Source organism: Rana temporaria, chromosome 5 (genome assembly GCF_905171775.1).
Source record: "Rana temporaria chromosome 5, aRanTem1.1, whole genome shotgun sequence".
NCBI lineage: Eukaryota > Metazoa > Chordata > Amphibia > Anura > Ranidae > Rana > Rana temporaria.
Genome location: NC_053493.1, coordinates 265,484,405 through 265,503,198, shown reverse-complemented (window position 1 = coordinate 265,503,198; position 18,794 = coordinate 265,484,405). Strand labels below are relative to the sequence as shown.

General features: G+C 41.2%; 1 protein-coding gene across 2 annotated transcripts in view; it reads left to right on the top strand.

Moving 5' to 3' along the window:
- KIAA0319 (KIAA0319 ortholog) overlaps positions 1 to 18,794 on the top strand; it is a 68,924-nt gene that overhangs the window by 18,478 nt on the left and 31,652 nt on the right. The window contains exons 5-12 of one of the 2 annotated variants that reach the window (XM_040353806.1): positions 931 to 1,023; positions 1,157 to 1,254; positions 3,406 to 3,493; positions 4,640 to 4,729; positions 4,827 to 4,959; positions 9,493 to 9,721; positions 12,834 to 12,957; positions 18,072 to 18,204. In XM_040353806.1, coding sequence (XP_040209740.1) covers positions 931 to 1,023; positions 1,157 to 1,254; positions 3,406 to 3,493; positions 4,640 to 4,729; positions 4,827 to 4,959; positions 9,493 to 9,721; positions 12,834 to 12,957; positions 18,072 to 18,204 — 988 coding nt within the window. Of the gene's footprint in view, positions 1 to 930; positions 1,024 to 1,156; positions 1,255 to 3,405; positions 3,494 to 4,636; positions 4,730 to 4,826; positions 4,960 to 9,492; positions 9,722 to 12,833; positions 12,958 to 18,071; positions 18,205 to 18,794 lie in introns of both variants that reach the window. The other variant, XM_040353805.1, reaches the window with a different exon arrangement.

Here is an 18,794-nt window from a genome sequence, read left to right as displayed (position 1 = left end):
TAGTAGCTTTTAGAAGATTTTGGAGCAGTTAGGAGAATTTTATTAAGCTCAAAAAAAGCCGTTTGTAGCATTTTAGTAGCAGCTAGGAGCTCCAAACGCTCCAAGAAACTCAACATTTTTTTTTCTGCTCTTAGAAGCTGATGCTCAAAAAAAGCTAAATGCCTAAGGTAGTGTTCTTGGACAACAGGATAACACTATTTAATTTCTAAGAGCAGAAAAAATGCTAATAACAGCTTCTAGGAGCTTAAAAAAAACGTGCATGGAGCCTAATGTCTTGTACACACGATCGGAATTTCCAATGAAAAAAGTCAGACGGAATTTTTACATCGGATATTCCGACCATGTGTGGGCCCCATCTGACTCTTTTTCGTTGAGGTTTAGAAATAGAAAATTCCGATCGTCTGTGTGGAACTCCGAAAAAAACACGCATTCTCAGAATCAAGTCGATGCATGCTCGGAAGCACTGAACTTAATTTTTCTCTGCTCGTCGTAGTGTTTTACGTCACCGCGTTTTGGAAGGTCGAAATTTGGTTGACAGTGTGTATGCAAGACAGCCTGAACGAAATTCCGATGGAAAATTCCATCGGATTTTACCCCATCGGAAATTCCGATTGTGTGTACAGGGCATTACTCTATCCAAAACTGAAAAACAAAGTTTTGCCTATTTTTTTTTACCTTAAACATAAATAAATACAGCAGGGGAATAATACCGATTATCGGACGGTCAGCTTTGAGTTTGCTTGGGGCTGCTGCTGTCTTGTCGAATGAAAATAATTTAATAAAACAGGATAACTTGACACATAATCTTGATGGAAAATTGTTGCTGATATTATTAAAATTGGGACAGGGTGTCTTTGAGGCAAACGACAAAGTGCTTGATGCTGAAATCCTTTATATGTTTATGTTTTTGTTTTTTCTTGTACATATTAGTGCTCACAGTAACCACAGCTGGCAACATGGAAGTGGATTTACCGACTCAAGAAGTTCAGCTTAATGTCTTTGTAAGCCCCGAACCCCAGGCCAGTGAGTTCCTATATACAAACTGATATGTAGATCCAGATGCATTTATCTGTATACTGTATGTTAGTCTTTAGTGTCACCTTTCCAAAAGGTAATATTGTTTATGGCTAACTGCAGTTTTGTGTATCACTTGTAGATGTGCCTTATGCATATGAATGGAGTTTGATAAAGCAGCCGGCAGAATTCCATGGTGAATTGAAAATGAAAAACACAAGGTCTCCAATAATGTCAAATGTAAGCAAAACCTTTGTTTATTGTAAATTTTCGAAAGAGCAATTTGCTAATCTTCTTTCCCTAATTATACATTCTTACACATTTTCTGAGGCCATTTAAAGTAGAACTATGGCCTACCATCATTACATATAGTTTTCTTAGTCCCCCTGCAAAGTTTCATAAATACCTGTAGATCCTGCCAATTCCACCTAATGCAGCTTCCTGTGATGGTGGCAACAATGCTGCACTGCTCCTGAATTCAGAGTAGAGTTGCCACCCCCATGTAGGCTAAGCCTGCTTGTATTACAGTGGAATGAAAAAATGTTTGTGCCGACAACTCGGGAGGTTAAAATCCAATTCTTCTGTATTGAAAACAATGTAGGGCTACATTTAAAAATAAATAAAAAATCCATTGAAGTGAATGGCAGCATGCCCGGAGGGGATACTTGTATATTCGCTGCATTATGCGGCTGAATGGTGGCGGGAGGGGCGGGTAGGAGAGCCGCTCTCATGATGACATGGAAACAGGAGGAGAGAGGACAGAGGGGAGCTGCAGATGGCTGAGGCACATAAACTGACCCACTGTAATCAGGGCTCAGCAGCCCTGATTAGCGCGGTCAACAGAGGCAGGGGGACACGGGAAATTGCAGGATCAGCCAGGTTTTTTACAAGATAGGAAGGAAAAAAATTACACAAGAAATGTGCTATACAGCATGCCTTAAAGGAACAAGGTATTTTTTTGCACAGAAGTTACATTTAAGATAACACTGAGCACTATATTTAGTTCTGAGTAAAACAGTTTGAGAGCCATTTGGCCATATCCTATATGGAGTTTTGTGTTAGTTAACTGCAGTCCATTAAGCATACAATTAAGACCTGGCTTAAAAAGCCTGAAAAAGATTTTCTGCACTATTACTTATTACGGTCCTTCATTTATTTATTCATTCATTCATTAATTACTGGTAAATTATGCTATAGGCACGTAAAGGTGTTGTAAAGGTTTGTTTTTTATTTTCTAAATTGGTTCCTTCAAGCTAGTGCATTGTTGGTTCACTTACCTTTTCCTTCGATTTCCCTTCTAAATGTTTTTTTTTCTTTGTCTGAATTTCTCACTTCCTGTTCCTTCTCAGTAAGCTGTTCTGGCTGACTAACCCCCAGCCAGATGATGGGGGCAAGCTTACTGAGAAGAAACAGGAAGTGATAAATTCAGACAAAGAAAAAAAACATTTAGAATGGAAATGGAAGGAAAAGGTAAGTGAACCAATAATGAACTAGCTTAAAGGAACCTATTTAGAAAATAAAAAAACAAACCCTTTAATCTAGAAAGGGTTCGTGTTGGGGAGCATGGGGCAGCCTAATGTGAACTTGTGGCCAGGTTATGGACTTTGAAAAAGGTACTTATACTTAACTACTGAATCATTGGTGCACTCCGGATCAATCAGGACGGAGAGCGGAGGAAGGAGCCGGTAATTATGTAATTTACTGGTTCCTTCCTCTTCTGAATGAACAGTGATCACTGACTGTCCATTCATAACTGAGCATTATAAACTGTGTTTACGATGCTTCAGTTTTTTGAATGAACAGGAGCATCTGTCTCCTGTTCATTTATGTTCAGTGCAGCTGAGGCTGCTGAGCTAGGGACTAGGGGATCTGTGTCCTCAATCCCTTTCCTTGTCTCAAAGGGGAAATGTCAGGGGTCTGTTTAGACCCCTGACAGCTCTCCAAAGCCCCCCCCCCAAACAGGGCTGATTAAAAAATTAAAAATAATAATAAAGAAAGGCTTGTTATATATTTATATATATATATATATATATATATATATATATATATATATATATATATATATATATATATATATATATATATATATATATATATATATATATATATATATATAAAAAAATGTTATTGTAAAAATAATAAAAAGTAAAATAACCTCTGACTCCCTCCGCCCCCCCCCCCCAAAAAAAGAAAGCATTGTAAAAAAATAAATTACTGACACTGGTCACTGCCCTTTTTGGTAGGCTGTACAGGGCCCCATGATTTCTATCAGCAGCCCTGGGTCTCCAGTGTGATTTCAGTCCAGCTAGAGCATCTGGTTGGGTGTGATTGCAAATTGGATGAAAGAATGTCTTGTATATTGATATTTATTATGTGAATTAAATGTTTTAGGTCACAGCAGGCCTGTATATATTGAAAGTGGCTGTGTCTGGAGAACATGCCTTTGGAGAAGGATTTCTTAACGTTACAATCAAGCCAGGTACAAATTGAGGCATTAGGAATTTTTTTTTGTTGTATTTTCTGTACGTTTGGCATGTTTATGCTGAGGAAGTGTTAAGCCTCATACACACGATCGGATTATCTGATGGGAATTGTGTGATGACAGGCTGTATGCTGATTTTCCGCCAACAAATGTGGGATAGCATGCTTTAAAATTGTCTGCCAACAAATGTGTGTTGATGGATTATCCAATCGTGTGTACACAACTCTGTCAGACAAAACTCCAAAGTACAAACACGCATGCTCAGAAGCAATGCAAACCATAACACAACATTAGCAGAAGTTGCCCAAAGGGTGGCGCTAAAGAGCTGAAAAAATACGTAGTTTCGTGTTTGTTGCCCCACAATTATTGGCCGTTTGTATGCAATACAAGTTCCTGGCCAACGCCCTTCGGACAAAAGTCCTACGCTTTGTCCGCAGAAAATCTGATCGTGTGTATGAGGCTTAATGTGCTTAAGTGCTCATCGAGGACTGGAAGGAAGTTTTCTTGCGTTTTACAAGGTAAAATGCATATAACCATACACAGAAAGGTCAAAGTTTGCATCAAATTACAGGTTCTTCTTTTATATCAGTAGTACAAATGCCCTAGGGATATCTTTGATACTTCTGATATGTAAATAAAACGCTTTAACAGTTTATTAAATTAACAATTGTTGAAACCACTCAAAAATATTTATTTTGGCATTTAACACACTGGGAACACAACATCGGTCTCCTCACCTCTGACAGGACGCATGCCCCCTAGACGGCCAGGAAGGCCAGGGCGTCATATGATGTCCACCCAGTATGGGAGATCCCATCTGTGGACGTCGTATGACTATGGGCGGGTAGGGAAGTGGTTAAAGTTCATTCACTAAAGGCAAATGGACTGGGCAATTTGCAAGTGCAGTTGCACTCATTTTCCCCAGAGCTTAGTAAATGTGGTAATGAATACCCAATCGGGTGCAAGGAAAAAAAAAAACGGAATTTTCACTTGCACGTGATTGGATGATGGAAATCAGCACAGCTTTAACACATGTACTAAGCTCTAGGGAAAATTAGTGCAACTGCATTGGCAAAGTTCTCAGTCTATTTGAATTAGTAAATCCACCCCATAGTTTACTTATATTTTCAATTATTTTAGCAGCTAGAATAAACCTGTGGCCAGTTGCAGTTGTGTCTCCAAGAACACAAGAAGTGTCCTCACCTTCAACTTCTGTCTTTCTTGATGGACGCCGTAAGCATATCTATTTCCTTCAGTTTAAAAGGTGCAATGTGGTGTTTCAGTTTCTTATTTTATCAAAGCAATGAGTTATCTTATGTCTCCAACACAGAAAGTAGCGATGATGATAAAATCATAGAATACCTATGGGAAGGAACTAGAGGACCTGCAGATGAACTGAAGACTGTAGGAGAGGAATCTGTTTTGCATCTTTCTGATCTGGAGCCTGGAAACTATACATATAGGTGGGGATATAAGAATATTTTGGTTTACCTTTAAATGTATTTTCACATTAAGGCAATTTGCGCACAGAATTGTTTAGAAATGTTAAACAGAAATCATTATGGGAGTGCTGACTGCCACTTTAAAAAAGCCACAAGCAGTTCAATGAAAGCCTTTTTTTTGTTAGGTAAATATTTACATATGAACATTTTGTTGTTTTCATTTATAAGTATAGCATGGAGGTATAGACCTTTTTTGATGTGTTTTCCAGGCTATCTTTACCTGCTTTGTTGAAAAATGCATGTTGTCTACATAACTCAATAGCTCAAGCTCAGCTTTACATACTTAACTGAGTAAATCAGTGCAGAAGCTCACCCCCATCTCCTCTTCCTTTATACAAATGTTCAGTTGCAGACAGACAGCCAAAAGGCAAAAAGCTTCTACTGTTTTATAGCTGTATCCTATATTACACATTACTGGTAATACTTATGCCGCGTACACACAATCATTTTTCAGCCTCTAGAAAAAACAAAGGACCATATTCTGAGTATTGTTACGATGGAGTATTTCAGGATACTCCATCGTATCTCTCTTTTTTGGCCAGTGTGTCTATGCGAGTGATTCTTAGAATCATTTTCGCATAGATACGCTGAAGATCCGACATGTGTAAGTCACTTACACTGTCGGATCGTAAATGTAATTACTCCGCCGGCCGTTAGGTGGCGTTTACGTTCAGGTCTCATTTGTTTATGCAAATGAGCCTGATACGCCGATTCACGAACGAAATTGCGTCGTGTAACCGTCGCTAACGTCGTTGGCGTAGGCGTAAGGTTACCCCTGCTATATGAGGGGTAACCTTACGCCAGTCCCACGTAGGCCATGTTAAGTATGGTGTCGGGTCCGCGTCGTGTTTTCCCGTCGGAAACGTCGTTTTACTAAGTCGTCCGCGAATACGACTTTACGTCAATGACGCACACGTCGGCGTCATTGACGTTTTACGCCGAGAACTGGAGCATGCGCACTGGGCTATTTTAAGCCCGGCGCATGCGCAGTTCGTTCGAATCGGGGGCGCGCTTAATTTAAATAGAAGCCGCCCCCTTGGATATACGCGGGGATACGCCGGGCCAATTACACTCCGCCGCCCCAAACTACGGAGCAAGTGTTTGGGGAATACAGCACTTGCTCCAGTAGGTTGGGGTGGCGGAGTGTTAATGGCTTACGCGCCGCCCGCCTACTTTATTCAAGAATATGGCCCAAAGTTTTTTTTCAACTTCATCATTAAAAAGATGTTGCCTACACACGATAGTGAAAAAAAAATGCTCTAGCAAAGCGCGGTGACGTACAACACGTACGACGGCACTATAAAGGGGAAGTTCCATGAGGATGACGCCACCCTTTGGGCTGCTTTTAGCTGATTTTGTGTTAGTAAAAAAACTATTCACGCTTTTCTGTCTGTTACAGCGTGATGAATGTGCTTACTCCTTTACGAATGGTAGTTTTACCAGAACGAGCGCTCCCATCTCATAACTTGCTTCTGAGCATGCGCGTGTTTTTAACGTCGTTAAAGCCCACACAAGATCATTTTTTACAACCCGGAAAACGACATTGTTTAAAACGTCGTTAAAAAATAGAGCATGTTCGAATTTTTTTTTTCTGTCGTTTTTTAGAACCCGAAAAATGCTGTGAAGCCCACACACGATCATTTTAAATGAAATTTTTAAAAACCTTTGTTTTTTACAAGCCGAAAAATGATCGTGTGTACGCGGCATCAGATTTAGTGAATTCTATTTAATCGTCCGCACTAATCAAGGGCTTGGGTACTTCATGCCTTGTCTTTGGCTGAGTTCACTCTGTTTATTTGGCTATAAACAAATGTATTACTTTTTTTCTTTAGTATACAGTACATAGTGCTACCCCCAAAAGGGCCACTGGTAATGACTAACCTAAGAGTATAGAGACGGCCCCCCCACCGCAAGCACCAGTCCATTAATGTATTTTTTTAATTTATTGCTTGAAGAAAATATACCATGATAAAGATAGGGCATGGGATACTCTAAAACGATTAGCACATAGCAATTACAGGACAATCTTCTCAAGTAAAAATGAATGTTGGACAGTTTAAACTCCGACAACTTTCTAAACAGGCTAAGACCTCACAGCTGGAGACTATGATGCAAGTTTCTGAGCAGTCTTAAGCCTTGTACACACAATCAGATTTTCAGACGGGAATTGTGTGATGACAGCCTGTTGGCCAAAAATCCGACCGTTAGTACGCTCCATCAGACCATTGTCAGATTTTCCGTGGACAAATGTTGGATGGCAGGCTTATAAATTTTCCGTGGACAACGGTCTGTTAGATTTTCCGATCGTGTGTACACAAGTCTGTCTGACAAAAGTCCGAAAAGTCCGAAGTACAGTCAATGCTCACCAAACACGACATTAGCTGAAAAATACATTCGTATTTGTTGTCTGACAATTATGTGTCATTTGTAGGCTAGACAAATTCATGGCCAACGCCCTTCGGACAAAAGTCTGACGCTTTGTCTGTGGAAAATCCGATCGTGTATACGAGGCTTAAGGCTTCACAGATGAAGAGTATTGGTCAAGAATCTTTGGTATCTGGTTATCTTGCTCCTATGCACAACTAGGTAGTCAATGTGATGTCCAACCCCTCAGGCTCTGGAACCCTCCTGGGGAGAGAAAACACAGCTCTCCATTGCTTCAGACCAATTATGCCCTTTCCTGCCCACTTCTAGACATTCCCTATCAGGGATTGGCTGGAGCTTGATGAATATTAAGGCTGGTTATTTGAATATTGTGCCCCAAGCTCTCAAAGTGTTATCCCGGAGGCAGAAGGAAGCAATCAAACTCCCATCCTGTTAAACCCTGAACAGACCAGAACAAACAATCACTCCTCCCTTGATTTCACAAGGATCCAAAAACGAAATTTATTTAGCATCCTATGCTAGGAGGGTGCTACACACATTACTTATAATTTAGTATTTAAACAGCTTTGTATATGAAATTATGGTGTGTCTTTTTTCATTTATTAACAGAATGAGCCTAGGTCCACACTGCTGCGAATTAAAAATCTATTTCGCGGCCGCGATTTTGCCGCGATTTCGGCCGCAATTTAATGTAAATCGCGGCCCGAAATCGCAAAAAGTAGTACAGGAACTACTTTTTGAAATCGCAGATGCGGCGTCGCACTGATTAGGACAGTGCCATTGCCGCCGATTTGAGATGCGATTTGACATGTCAAATCGCATCTCAAATCGATCCAAATCGTACCCAGTGTGAACCAGGGCTGAAGGATAGAAATTGACGGTAAATGTACATAATACGTTTTATACTTCATTATGAGCTACAAAATACCTGCAGATGTAATCAAAGTTGAATAGATCTTTCAGATTTCCATTTGGGAATGTGAAGGCTCCATTGCTGAAAAAACTTACACCCTGTCCTGAACACACAGATTTAGGCCCCTTTCACACTGGGGCGTTTTTGCCGCATTTTAGCATTAAAAATAGCGCTATTAAAACGCTCTCAATGGACCCTTTCACACTGAGTCCTGCAAGCAGCATCTTCGGAGCAGCTTTTGGGCGCTGAAAAAAACGCTCCAAAAACGCCCCTCTCCCTTGAAATGAATTGAAAGCACTGTAAAAACGCCTTACCCTTTCACACTTAGGCGTTGCACTGGCGGGGCGTTGAGAAAAGTCCTGCAAGCAGCATCTTTGGAGCAGCTTTTGGGCGCTGAAAAAAACGCTCCAAAAACACCCCTCTCCATTGAAATAAATTGAAAGCGCTGTAAAAACACCTTACCCTTTCACACTGAGGCACTGCAAAAACGCCCTAAAACGTTAGGGTCTTAGCGGTGCTTTACCAGCACATTGGGATTGCAGATGAGGCTTTGCTCGAATAACGCTCGAAAAACGCCCCAGTGTAAAAGGGGCCTTAACATTTTATCATGGTTATCATTTATTTCCTACTGAAGTGTCCTCTGACCTCATGCAGTGCCATTTGATGTGATATAGTAAACATTGTCTGGCCAAAAGCCTAGTTTAGGATTTGTGGGACAATACTCACAACAACAATAACAATTATTTTTATAGGTATTTAAATAGTGGTGATAATTTTTGCAGGTGTTTATATATTGTACATTCACATCAGTCCCTGCCTGCAGGGACCTTATAATCAAAGGTCCTTATCTCACATTCCTACATACCTCATACAAATTTAGACGGGAACCATTTTAGCTATCAGCATGTCTGGGAGGAAACCGGAGTGACTGGAGGAACTAATTAATTGTGACTGATGACCTAGCGTGCAAAAAATAACTTATTAGCCACTATACTGATGTACTGTATAGTGGTTGATGAGCTCTTATTTTCAAAGTTAGCTACTTTTTTAAGTACATGACTAGGAATATTAGCTATACAACTTAATTCATATTGATTTTTTTTTCTTTTTTTAGAACAGCTAGTTGGAAAATGCTTTTTGTGCGTATTGAGTTTGTTATGATGTTAGATTTAAATATGTTTTTCATCTTTTGGCAGGCTAACTATAACTGACTCAGATGGGGCTAGAAATTCTACTGAAGCCTCTGTAATGGTTTACAAACCTGTAGACAATCCACCCATTGCCAATGCTGGACCTAATCAAATTATAACACTTCCCCAAAATCATATCAATCTGAATGGAAACCAGAGCGAAGATGACCATCAAATTGTCAGCTATGAGTGGTCGCTGAGCCCCAGGAGTAATGGGAAAGTGGTGACTATGCAGGTATTAAGGATAATTTGTATGCCTGTTGTGGGTATTTGAGGACAATAGCAAATGTGGACACATGTCTTATGTAGGAAATTGCAAACACTGCAGACAGACATTTACCTTATTCAGTTATCAGCACAGATGTTTTATGAAAATCAAATTAAGAAAAACGAATTCATCATCCAATCTTTTTTTTTTTTCTCCTAGGTTTTCAGTATGGATAAGAAAATTAAAGGGGGCATGGGAATAGCTTATATAAGCAAAAAGATTTTTGTACTTGCTGTAAAAGCTTTTACTTAGAGTCCATTGAGGGAAACAGAATTGTAGAATAGTCTATAGCCTCACACACACGATCGGACTTCAAACAAACTTTTCCTTGTATTTTTGTCCGAAGGGAGTTGGTTGGGCACATCCATAGCATACACACGCTCAGACTTTTCTGCAAACTTTTCATAAAACGTTCCCAACATCACGTGGTTTATCAGCTCTTTTCTGCTCTTAACCGCCACCCTTTGGTCAACTTCTGCTATTGTTGGTTGATTTTAACATTGGTTCTGGGCATGCGTATTTGCACTTTGTACAAAAGTCAGATGGCTTGCTGTACACACGGTCGGACTAGGCACCATCGGACTTTTGTTGCCGAAAAGTTTGTCCTTTTGCAGAGTGAACTTTTGTCCGATAAAAAACGAAAAAGTTTGTCCGATGGAGCGTACACATGGTCAGATTTTTTTGTAAACTTGCTCATTTTGAAGTTTGTTGGCAAAAAGTCAGACCGTGTGTACGGGCCTTAAGACATGCCATTTATAATGCCACCTACAGGAGGTTAGGACACGTGCAAAACAAAAGCTGTTTGAGTTTTGTGAGCAAGCCGTAGATGAGGCCAAATAAATAAAAAAAAAAAGGTCTCTACGTAATATATAAGTATAAAAATTTTATTTCCTTTATCATCTTTCGAGGGACACAGGATTGTAGAATAGTCTATGACATGTGGGACCTCCAAATGCATGGATGAGCAAAGCCAACCAATAGATGTGGAATTTAAGTAGCATCAAGGCATAGAGCCCCAATGAAGAGCAATTTGCACAATATGGAGAAGGGTTTTGTCTGGAGGAGACATATTCGATCAGACTTCGAAGAGGGTACTTGAAGAAGCATAGAGTTTCTACCAACAATATGGAGGAGAAATACAGGTGGAACAATACTTCCCAAAAAAGGAAATTAAAGCGAAGGTTCACCCTAAAAACATTTTTCTAACATTACATTGTGCATACTTCCAACATTTACAGTATGCTGATTTTTTTTTTTTTTGCTTTACATACCGTCTTATAGTTATTTTCCACCCGGCTTCCGGGTTCTCACTCCCGCGGGAGTAGGCGTTCCTATGAAGAGGCGTAGTGTCATGTGGGACTTCGCCCAGATGATTGACGTCTTGACAAAAACTTCCCCCCGTCGGATAGGGCGCGTCACAAGTTTCCGAAAGAAGCCGAACTGCGAGTAGGAGCGACTAGGAGCCTGCGCAGTCAGCTCTACACGGCTCCTAGTCGGTACGCAGGCGCCGTATAGAGCCGACTCGCAGTTCGGCTTCTTTCGGAAACTTGTGACGCGCCATATCCGCCGGGGGGGGGGGGAGGTTTTGTCAAAACGTCAATCATCTGGGCGAAGTCCCACATGACACTACGCCTCTTCATAGGAACGCCTACTCCCGCGGGAGTGAGAACACGGAAGGCGAGTTGAAAATAGCTATAAGACGGTATGTACAGCAAAAAATAAATAAAAAATCTGCATACTGTAAATGTTGGAAGTATGCACAATGTAATGTTAGAAAAATGTTTTTAGGGTGAACCTCCGCTTTAAGTTAGACCAGCAGTTACATTTTTCAAAAAGAAAATAGCCGATGGTGATTAATTCACTATAAGCAGTGAATCAGTGGAACTAGATGATTCCAAATTAATTAAATAGAAGAAGCCTAAACAGAATAATGCTTCTTCCAGGCTGAAACAGTGGGAGAAAGAAAGGGAAACGGACCTGTGCCACACCCCCCAGTGGATGACATCAGTGTTCAGTTCCTCCATTATTAACTGTCACCACACCACACAAGGAGAAAATGGCAAAAAATAAATAAAAATAAATGCTTAACGGCTTCAACTGTCAACTAATTTGTGGTTTATCATTCAGCCCAGGTTTACTCACTATGTGAGTTTTATAAGACTAGGCATACCAGAGGTTGTGTTGATCTCTGAATCTTGTAAAAATGTATTGTAAACTGAGGCATGATAGTGGGAGGCAGTGTTATATGGCAGCCGGCTTAATGGTTTTTGCTTTGCCAGTGTTCAAACATGTACGTGGCAGTATAACTTACATTTTAAAGACTGTTGTACAATCCTGTTAACGTTTTTCGGGGGGGGGGGGGGGGGGTTTACTTCCTCTTTAAAGGAGACGTACATGTACGCCCATTTACACAGCCGTGCTATTGTGCCGACGTACATCGTCGTGCGCTGGTCGGCAAGCGGTTAAAGAAAAGCTTTTCTTTGTCCTTAGCTTTTATAAATAAACTCAATGACCTGCCTGCATATCAAGTATTGGTTCCCGATTTGCAGATATGTGCCAGGTCAGTGCCTCACTAAGAAGTAAAATAAGGATGACGGACCATGAGAATATACCTTACAAACAGCAGCTGCCAAATGCAGAGTTTATTTCCCTTTAAGCCCTGGTTCACACTGTTGTAGCTTTGAAATTGCACTACTTACGCAATTTCAAAGCCACATAGTGTGATTTGCACTGCCTATTTCATTACGGCTTATGACTTCATTTAGCAGAAGTTTCTGCAAGTCGCAATGAAACCTGTAAAAAGTAGTGCAGGAAGCTTTTTTATAATCTCTGTGACATAAGTTGCAGTTATATGAACGGTTCTATTGCTAAAAATTGGGTGCATTGCTGATCCCTCGCTGCTGCAGGTTTTTGTATTACATTTAAATATTTTATACTGTACATGACAAAGTATTCACAAAGCACCATTGTCTACAAGTGATGGCGTTTTTGTTCATTGGTATTATTTTTGGGCAAAATATTTTTAAAACATCCTTGTGGTTCTTGGATTAAATGTGATTTAATCTTTTATATTACACAGGGTGTACGCTCCCCATACCTTCAAGCTAAAGCAGAACAGCCTGGAGAGTATATATTTCAGTTGACGGTGACAGATTCTACCAAGCAGCAGTCTACTTCTCAAGTAATTGTAACTGTGGAGCCTGGTAGGTGAGGTGACTAATTGTACATGTTATTCTGCATGACTCGCTAAAGGGACAAGTGCTTTTAAGCGCTGATTGTTTGCTTGTTCAAAAAAGTTGCATATGGTATTGTATATGATGTAATGCTAAACATTAGTGTGCCATGATTCTATACAATACGAGAGTGCCTGCCCACCTTCCTGTACTCTGCCCAGTGAGACGTATTGGCTAACTAGCTGGTAGTTGGGCAGGCCAAAGGTCAGAAGGCATGGAAGTGAATTTTCTAGTAGTAAAGTAAAACCAAGCCAATGTTAGAGGGGCCCAAATATGAGGATTTTGTTGGCCAGTGAATGTAATAGAGAGGGGGCCAAATCCTCAAAAATCCTGCCTAACTTATCTTTTCCCATTTAAGTTACACTGACTTAAAATTTCTACCTAAGTGCCCGATCCACAAAGCACTTACCTAGAAATTTCAGGCCGTGTAACTTAAATGTCTCCGGCGCAAGGCGGTCCTCTTCTGCAGGGGGTGATGACAATTTAAATGAGGCGCGCCGGCCGTACTGCGCATGCTCGTGACGTCATTTTCCCGACGGGCAGCGCGCGAAATTACGTTACGCCGGGCTTTGTGGATTGCGACGGGACAATAAAGTTGCGTTGGGTAAAAAAAGTTACGCGCCGGGAAAAAAAATTCAAAATTTAAAAAAAATCGCGGCGATCGAAAAAAAGGTCTGTTTTTACAAGGTGTTACTAGTTTACACTTTGTAAAAGCAGAACTAATTTTACGTATGCAAACGTAAACTTACGCAGAAAACACAAAGCTGAAAAGCTTTGTGGATCTCCGTAAGTCCTCATTTGCATACGCAAAGCGGCATTTCGACACAAAATGCCCCCAGCGGCGGATGCGGTACTGCATCCTAAGATCCGACAGTGTAAGCCTCTTACAGATGTCGGATCTTCTGCCTATCTTTGGAAAACTGCTTCTGAGGATCAGTTCCAAAGATAGGCACAGGGATACGCAGGCTGAACAGCAGTTCCGCCTGCGTATCCCTTTTGAGGATTTGGCCCAGGGTTTTTTGGCTAAAGAAGGTATGAGATGACATTTTCTTTTTAGCTGCTTTTGGAAAGAGATTTAATTTTAAACATTTAAAATGGCAGGCTCCAGATAAGGTCCCATAAAAAGTCCAGGCAGAGATTATGTTTAGTTATACTCCATCTACAGTTAAGTACTTGTGTATCATCCAAAACTGACATCACAGCAAATTCCATACCATTATTTTTTTCCCCATGAATAACTTAGTTACTGTATATAGTAAATGCATCTTTAAAGATATTTTTATTGCAGTTTTACAACATACAGACATAAAACAAAAGGCACAAACAAAAACTATGACACCGATAACAGCGAGGTCACCAAATATGCCCAGCAAACAGTTTTTAGGGTGCACTATATTTGGCAAACCCAGTGCAGAAGATATCAAGGAGCCTATGTCAACCCAGAAGTCGTGTACCAGTGGACAAGTCCAAAAGCAGTGGAGAAAATCAGCAGTTTGTCCGCAACCGTGGAAGCAGTCAGCAGAGGGGATAGTCCCATTTTATACAGTCTAGCGGGGGGGGGGGACCCTGTCCCTTGAAGAGATAGCAGAGGTTTTGAATGTATCACAGAACTCCGACCAATCCTCTTCTGTGATAGAGATATGAAAGGAGGCCCACCTCTCTTGAGCCCTCCGAAACCTAGGGATAGTGCCTGTCATGAGAGTGGAGTAATACGTGGATATACGTTTCGTGTGGTCTGGGTCTTTCAGAAGTTTTTGCAGGTCAGGTGACTTAATGGGACTGAACAGAACACCAAAATGAGTACGTATAGCATGTCTAAGTTGGAAATAGTAAAATAGGTATGTCGATGGGATGTCAAAATCTGTCTGTAGTTGAGAAAAGGATATAAAACCCTGGGGGGTATATAGATAACATAGGTATTTCACTCCTTTTGATGTCAATCTGATGGGGTCAGTTATAGAACATAACTGAGAGAGTGGGTAACCGCTCAAAGAGAACCAGGTAATCTGATTCCTGTGGTCCGAGCCAAGGGTGCAGGCAGTGCAATCAAAATGCAGGTTAGGATGAAGGAAAAAAGCTGGGACAGCCGCACTCCAAAAAAACTCCTCCTTTAATTAAAAATCACAAAATACATGCCACAGCAAAAAACAGCACAACAAAAGAAAAGCTGACGTTTCGCATTATGCCTTAGTGCTTCTTCATAGTTCTATAGGAAAAAAGCTGGGACAGCCGCACTCCAAAAAAACTCCTCCTTTAATTAAAAATCACAAAATACATGCCACAGCAAAAAACAGCACAACAAAAGAAAAGCTGACGTTTCGCACTATGCCTTAGTGCTTCTTCATAGCTATGAAGAAGCACTAAGGCATAGTGCGAAACGTCAGCTTTTCTTTTGTTGTGCTGTTTTTTGCTGTGGCATGTATTTTGTGATTTTTAATTAAAGGAGGAGTTTTTTTGGAGTGCGGCTGTCCCAGCTTTTTTCCTATAGAACATAACTCCTTAAGGTTAGGGTTGAACCACAAGGGACTGTTTGGGGAGGTCTGCCATGAATCGTGGACATTTTCGCAACTACTGTTCGGAATCGGGAGAGGGAGGTTTGGATTATCGACATGTCCCATCCAGATGCGCATTCCCTCTAGACAATGTTGTGGAGTCTCAAATGAGGAAACTATGGCTCCCTCAGTAGTGGTGCAGGCATTATCAGAGATAGGGTGGAGCCAATCATGAATGTTAACCAGCTGGGATGCTAGGTAGTAAAGGTAGAAGTTAGGGAATGTCAAACCTACCATATGTAAGGGGAGGCGCAGAGTTTCTAGCGCAACTTTAGGGGATTGCCCGTTCCAAAGGAACACATTACAGATGGTTTTAAAAATCAATGCTTTTAAAAATGGATTTGGGAATTTTGTAAGATAAATTAGCCATAACCTACAGTAGTTAAGTAAGTAAATAATTTTAAGGACATTGGCTCTCCCCATGAGATCCAGGGGCAGATCTTTCCACTGTTTGGTCTGTGTCTGTAGTTGTAGCAGTAAGGGGCGTAGATTATTGGCAATATACAAGTATAGTGGTAACTGAACTATAACCTCTACATATCTAAAAGAGGTAGCGACTTGCAGTTTAAAGTTCGAGTGAATCAGTAAAGTGTGATCTAGTGAAAATAGGATAGATATACCCCAGTTCACCCGGAATCCGGAATAGTCACCAAACGTGTTAACTTCAAACAAGATTGTCAAGAGATACAGTATATGACGGTCCGCTAGATAGACTATCATCAGCAAGGAGAGATATAAGCTCTTCAAAGGCATTTATAGAAAGACCCTTAATAATCAGAGAGCTACGGATCCTTACAGCAAGGGGCTCCATAGTCAAATCAAACAGGAGGGGCGATAAGGGACACACCTTGCCTGGTGCCTCTAGTAATCGGAAAGGGCTCAGTGACCTGAGAGTTAATTCTCAGCCGGGCAAGCGGTGATGTATAGAGTAGCCGTATCCACACAATGAGTCGAGGGCCAAACCCATTGCAATACCCAAAATAGATAAGGCCTCTCTACAATATCGAAGGCTTTACAACTGTCTAGCGACACAATCACATGGGCAGAGGTACAGTCATGGGGATAGGTCAAATTGTGGAACAATCTACAAATATTCATTCTGGTTGAACGGCCTGGTATAAATTGATCACTCCCAACCAGTTTCACAACAACCCCATTTAGACAATTAGCCAGGATCTTGGTCAGAATTTTTTTTTTCCGGAAATTCTTTATTTAAGAAGGAAATACAGAGACAACTTTAAAGTACATTACAGCGAGTTTAACGTTCCCCCTGATTCCATACATATATCACACTGAAAGTAAGAGAAAGTCCAGTCACAATCACCCTAACTGGGGCTTGGCCAGCATTTTAACATCCACATTGAGAGAGAGAGAGAGAGAGAGAGAGGTCTATAAGAGTCACATATGAGACGATCTTTCTGTGGTTTGAGTGTCAAAGTAATTAAAGCCTTTTTCATAGAAGGAGGGAGCACTCCATCTTTCAGGGCCTCAAAATATGTATTGAGTAAGATGGGACTTAAAGGGGAGTTCCAGGCATTTTTAATGTTTATTAAAAGTCAGCAGCTACAAAAAGTGTAGCTGCTGGCTTTTAATAGACATGCACTCACCTGCTCCACGGTCCAGCGATGCGCCGGCCGGAGCTCCGCCCCTCTCCGGTCGGCGTCCTCATTGTTAGTGTGGGCACCCGGTTATGACAGCTTTCGGCTTCCCGGCCGGGGCACTCACTGCGCATGCACGAGTGTCGCTGCGCACTGTGATTGGTCAGGCGATCGCCTGGGACCTGTCACTTGTCCAAGGCGATCGCCTACAGGGAGGGGCCGCCAAAATCCGATATGACGAAGCGGCCCCTGTGCGGAAGGAGGAAGTGGGACAGGACGTCCCACTCCTCCTAAAGCCCCCACTCCCCCCCCAAAAAAATTACATGCCAAATGTGGCATGTAAGGGGGTGAGGAGTGGATTAAGTGGAAGTTCCACTTTTGGGTGGAACTCCGCTTTAAGAGGTGTCGAAATTGTGCATACCATTCAGCTGGAAAGCCATCCAAGCCCGGGGTCTTATGAGTCGGGAACTGCAAAATTGCCAAGGAGAGCTCCTCAACAGAGAAAGGTTCGTCCAATTCATTCCGGTCTCGGTCAGAAAGTCGGGGAAACACCGTGTGGGTTAAGTAGTCGTCCAGTTGGGCATCAGAGTAGTGGGCCCTAGTAGTGTATAAATCACAATAGAAGGCGAGGAAGATGTCTGTTATCTCCTGAGGGACATCGCCAACCCTATCCTGAGAAGTTAGAATCCTAGGAATAGAGATGTGTGTACGGTCCGGCCTAGTTAAATATGCTAGTAGGCGACCCGCCTTATTGCCGTGCTCGATTGACTTCTGTATAGTCCATTCTTGACATGGATATGTGAGTTATATCTTGATATTATAGACTGTTCAGGAGGCTAATATTTCAGGATGCCAGGTTTCCCACACAGGTTATACATCTAATAAAAAATGGCCATTACTCTCATGTTCATTTAGATATATTTTATTCCTGCAGAAAATAATCGTCCACCAGTAGCCGATTCTGGGCCAGATAAAGAACTGACATTTCCTGTGGAATCTACAACACTAGATGGAAGCAGAAGTAAAGATGACCATGGCATTGTGTCCTACGAATGGGAGAACATCAGGTATCAGTTTATAAAGCAGCAGAACCCAGTGTGAATAAGAATCAAAAGATAATGCAGGCCTAATAATATCTATAATTCCTGTATAGTTAAAGATTTCTGTGCATACATAGAAAAATACATCTAGTTTTTAGCTGGTAGCAATAGAGACATTGGTTCTCGTACACCATGAATATCAAGAACCTCTCTGCCTTGTCATTCTCTATCTGCTCTAGTTCTAAAGATAAAATATAGGTTATGTTTAGTGAGCATTTATTTTGAGTTATTATTGTATATTATGGGGAACATCCAAAAATGCTAATTGTAACAAAGTAGTACCCTAAAAAAAAGTACCTTCTTTGTTTTGAATTACTTGGAATGTGAGGGTGTCTAGGCACTGCTATGCCTACAGCTTCATAGCTGTACACACTATATTGCCAAAAGTATTGGGACACCTGCCTTTACATGCACATGAACTTTAACCACTTAAGACCCGGACCAAAATGCAGCTAAAAGGACCTTGCCCCTTTTTGCGATTCGGCACTGCGTCTCTTTAACTGACAATTGCGCTGTCGTGCGACGTGGCTCCCAAACAAAATTGGCATCCTTTTTTT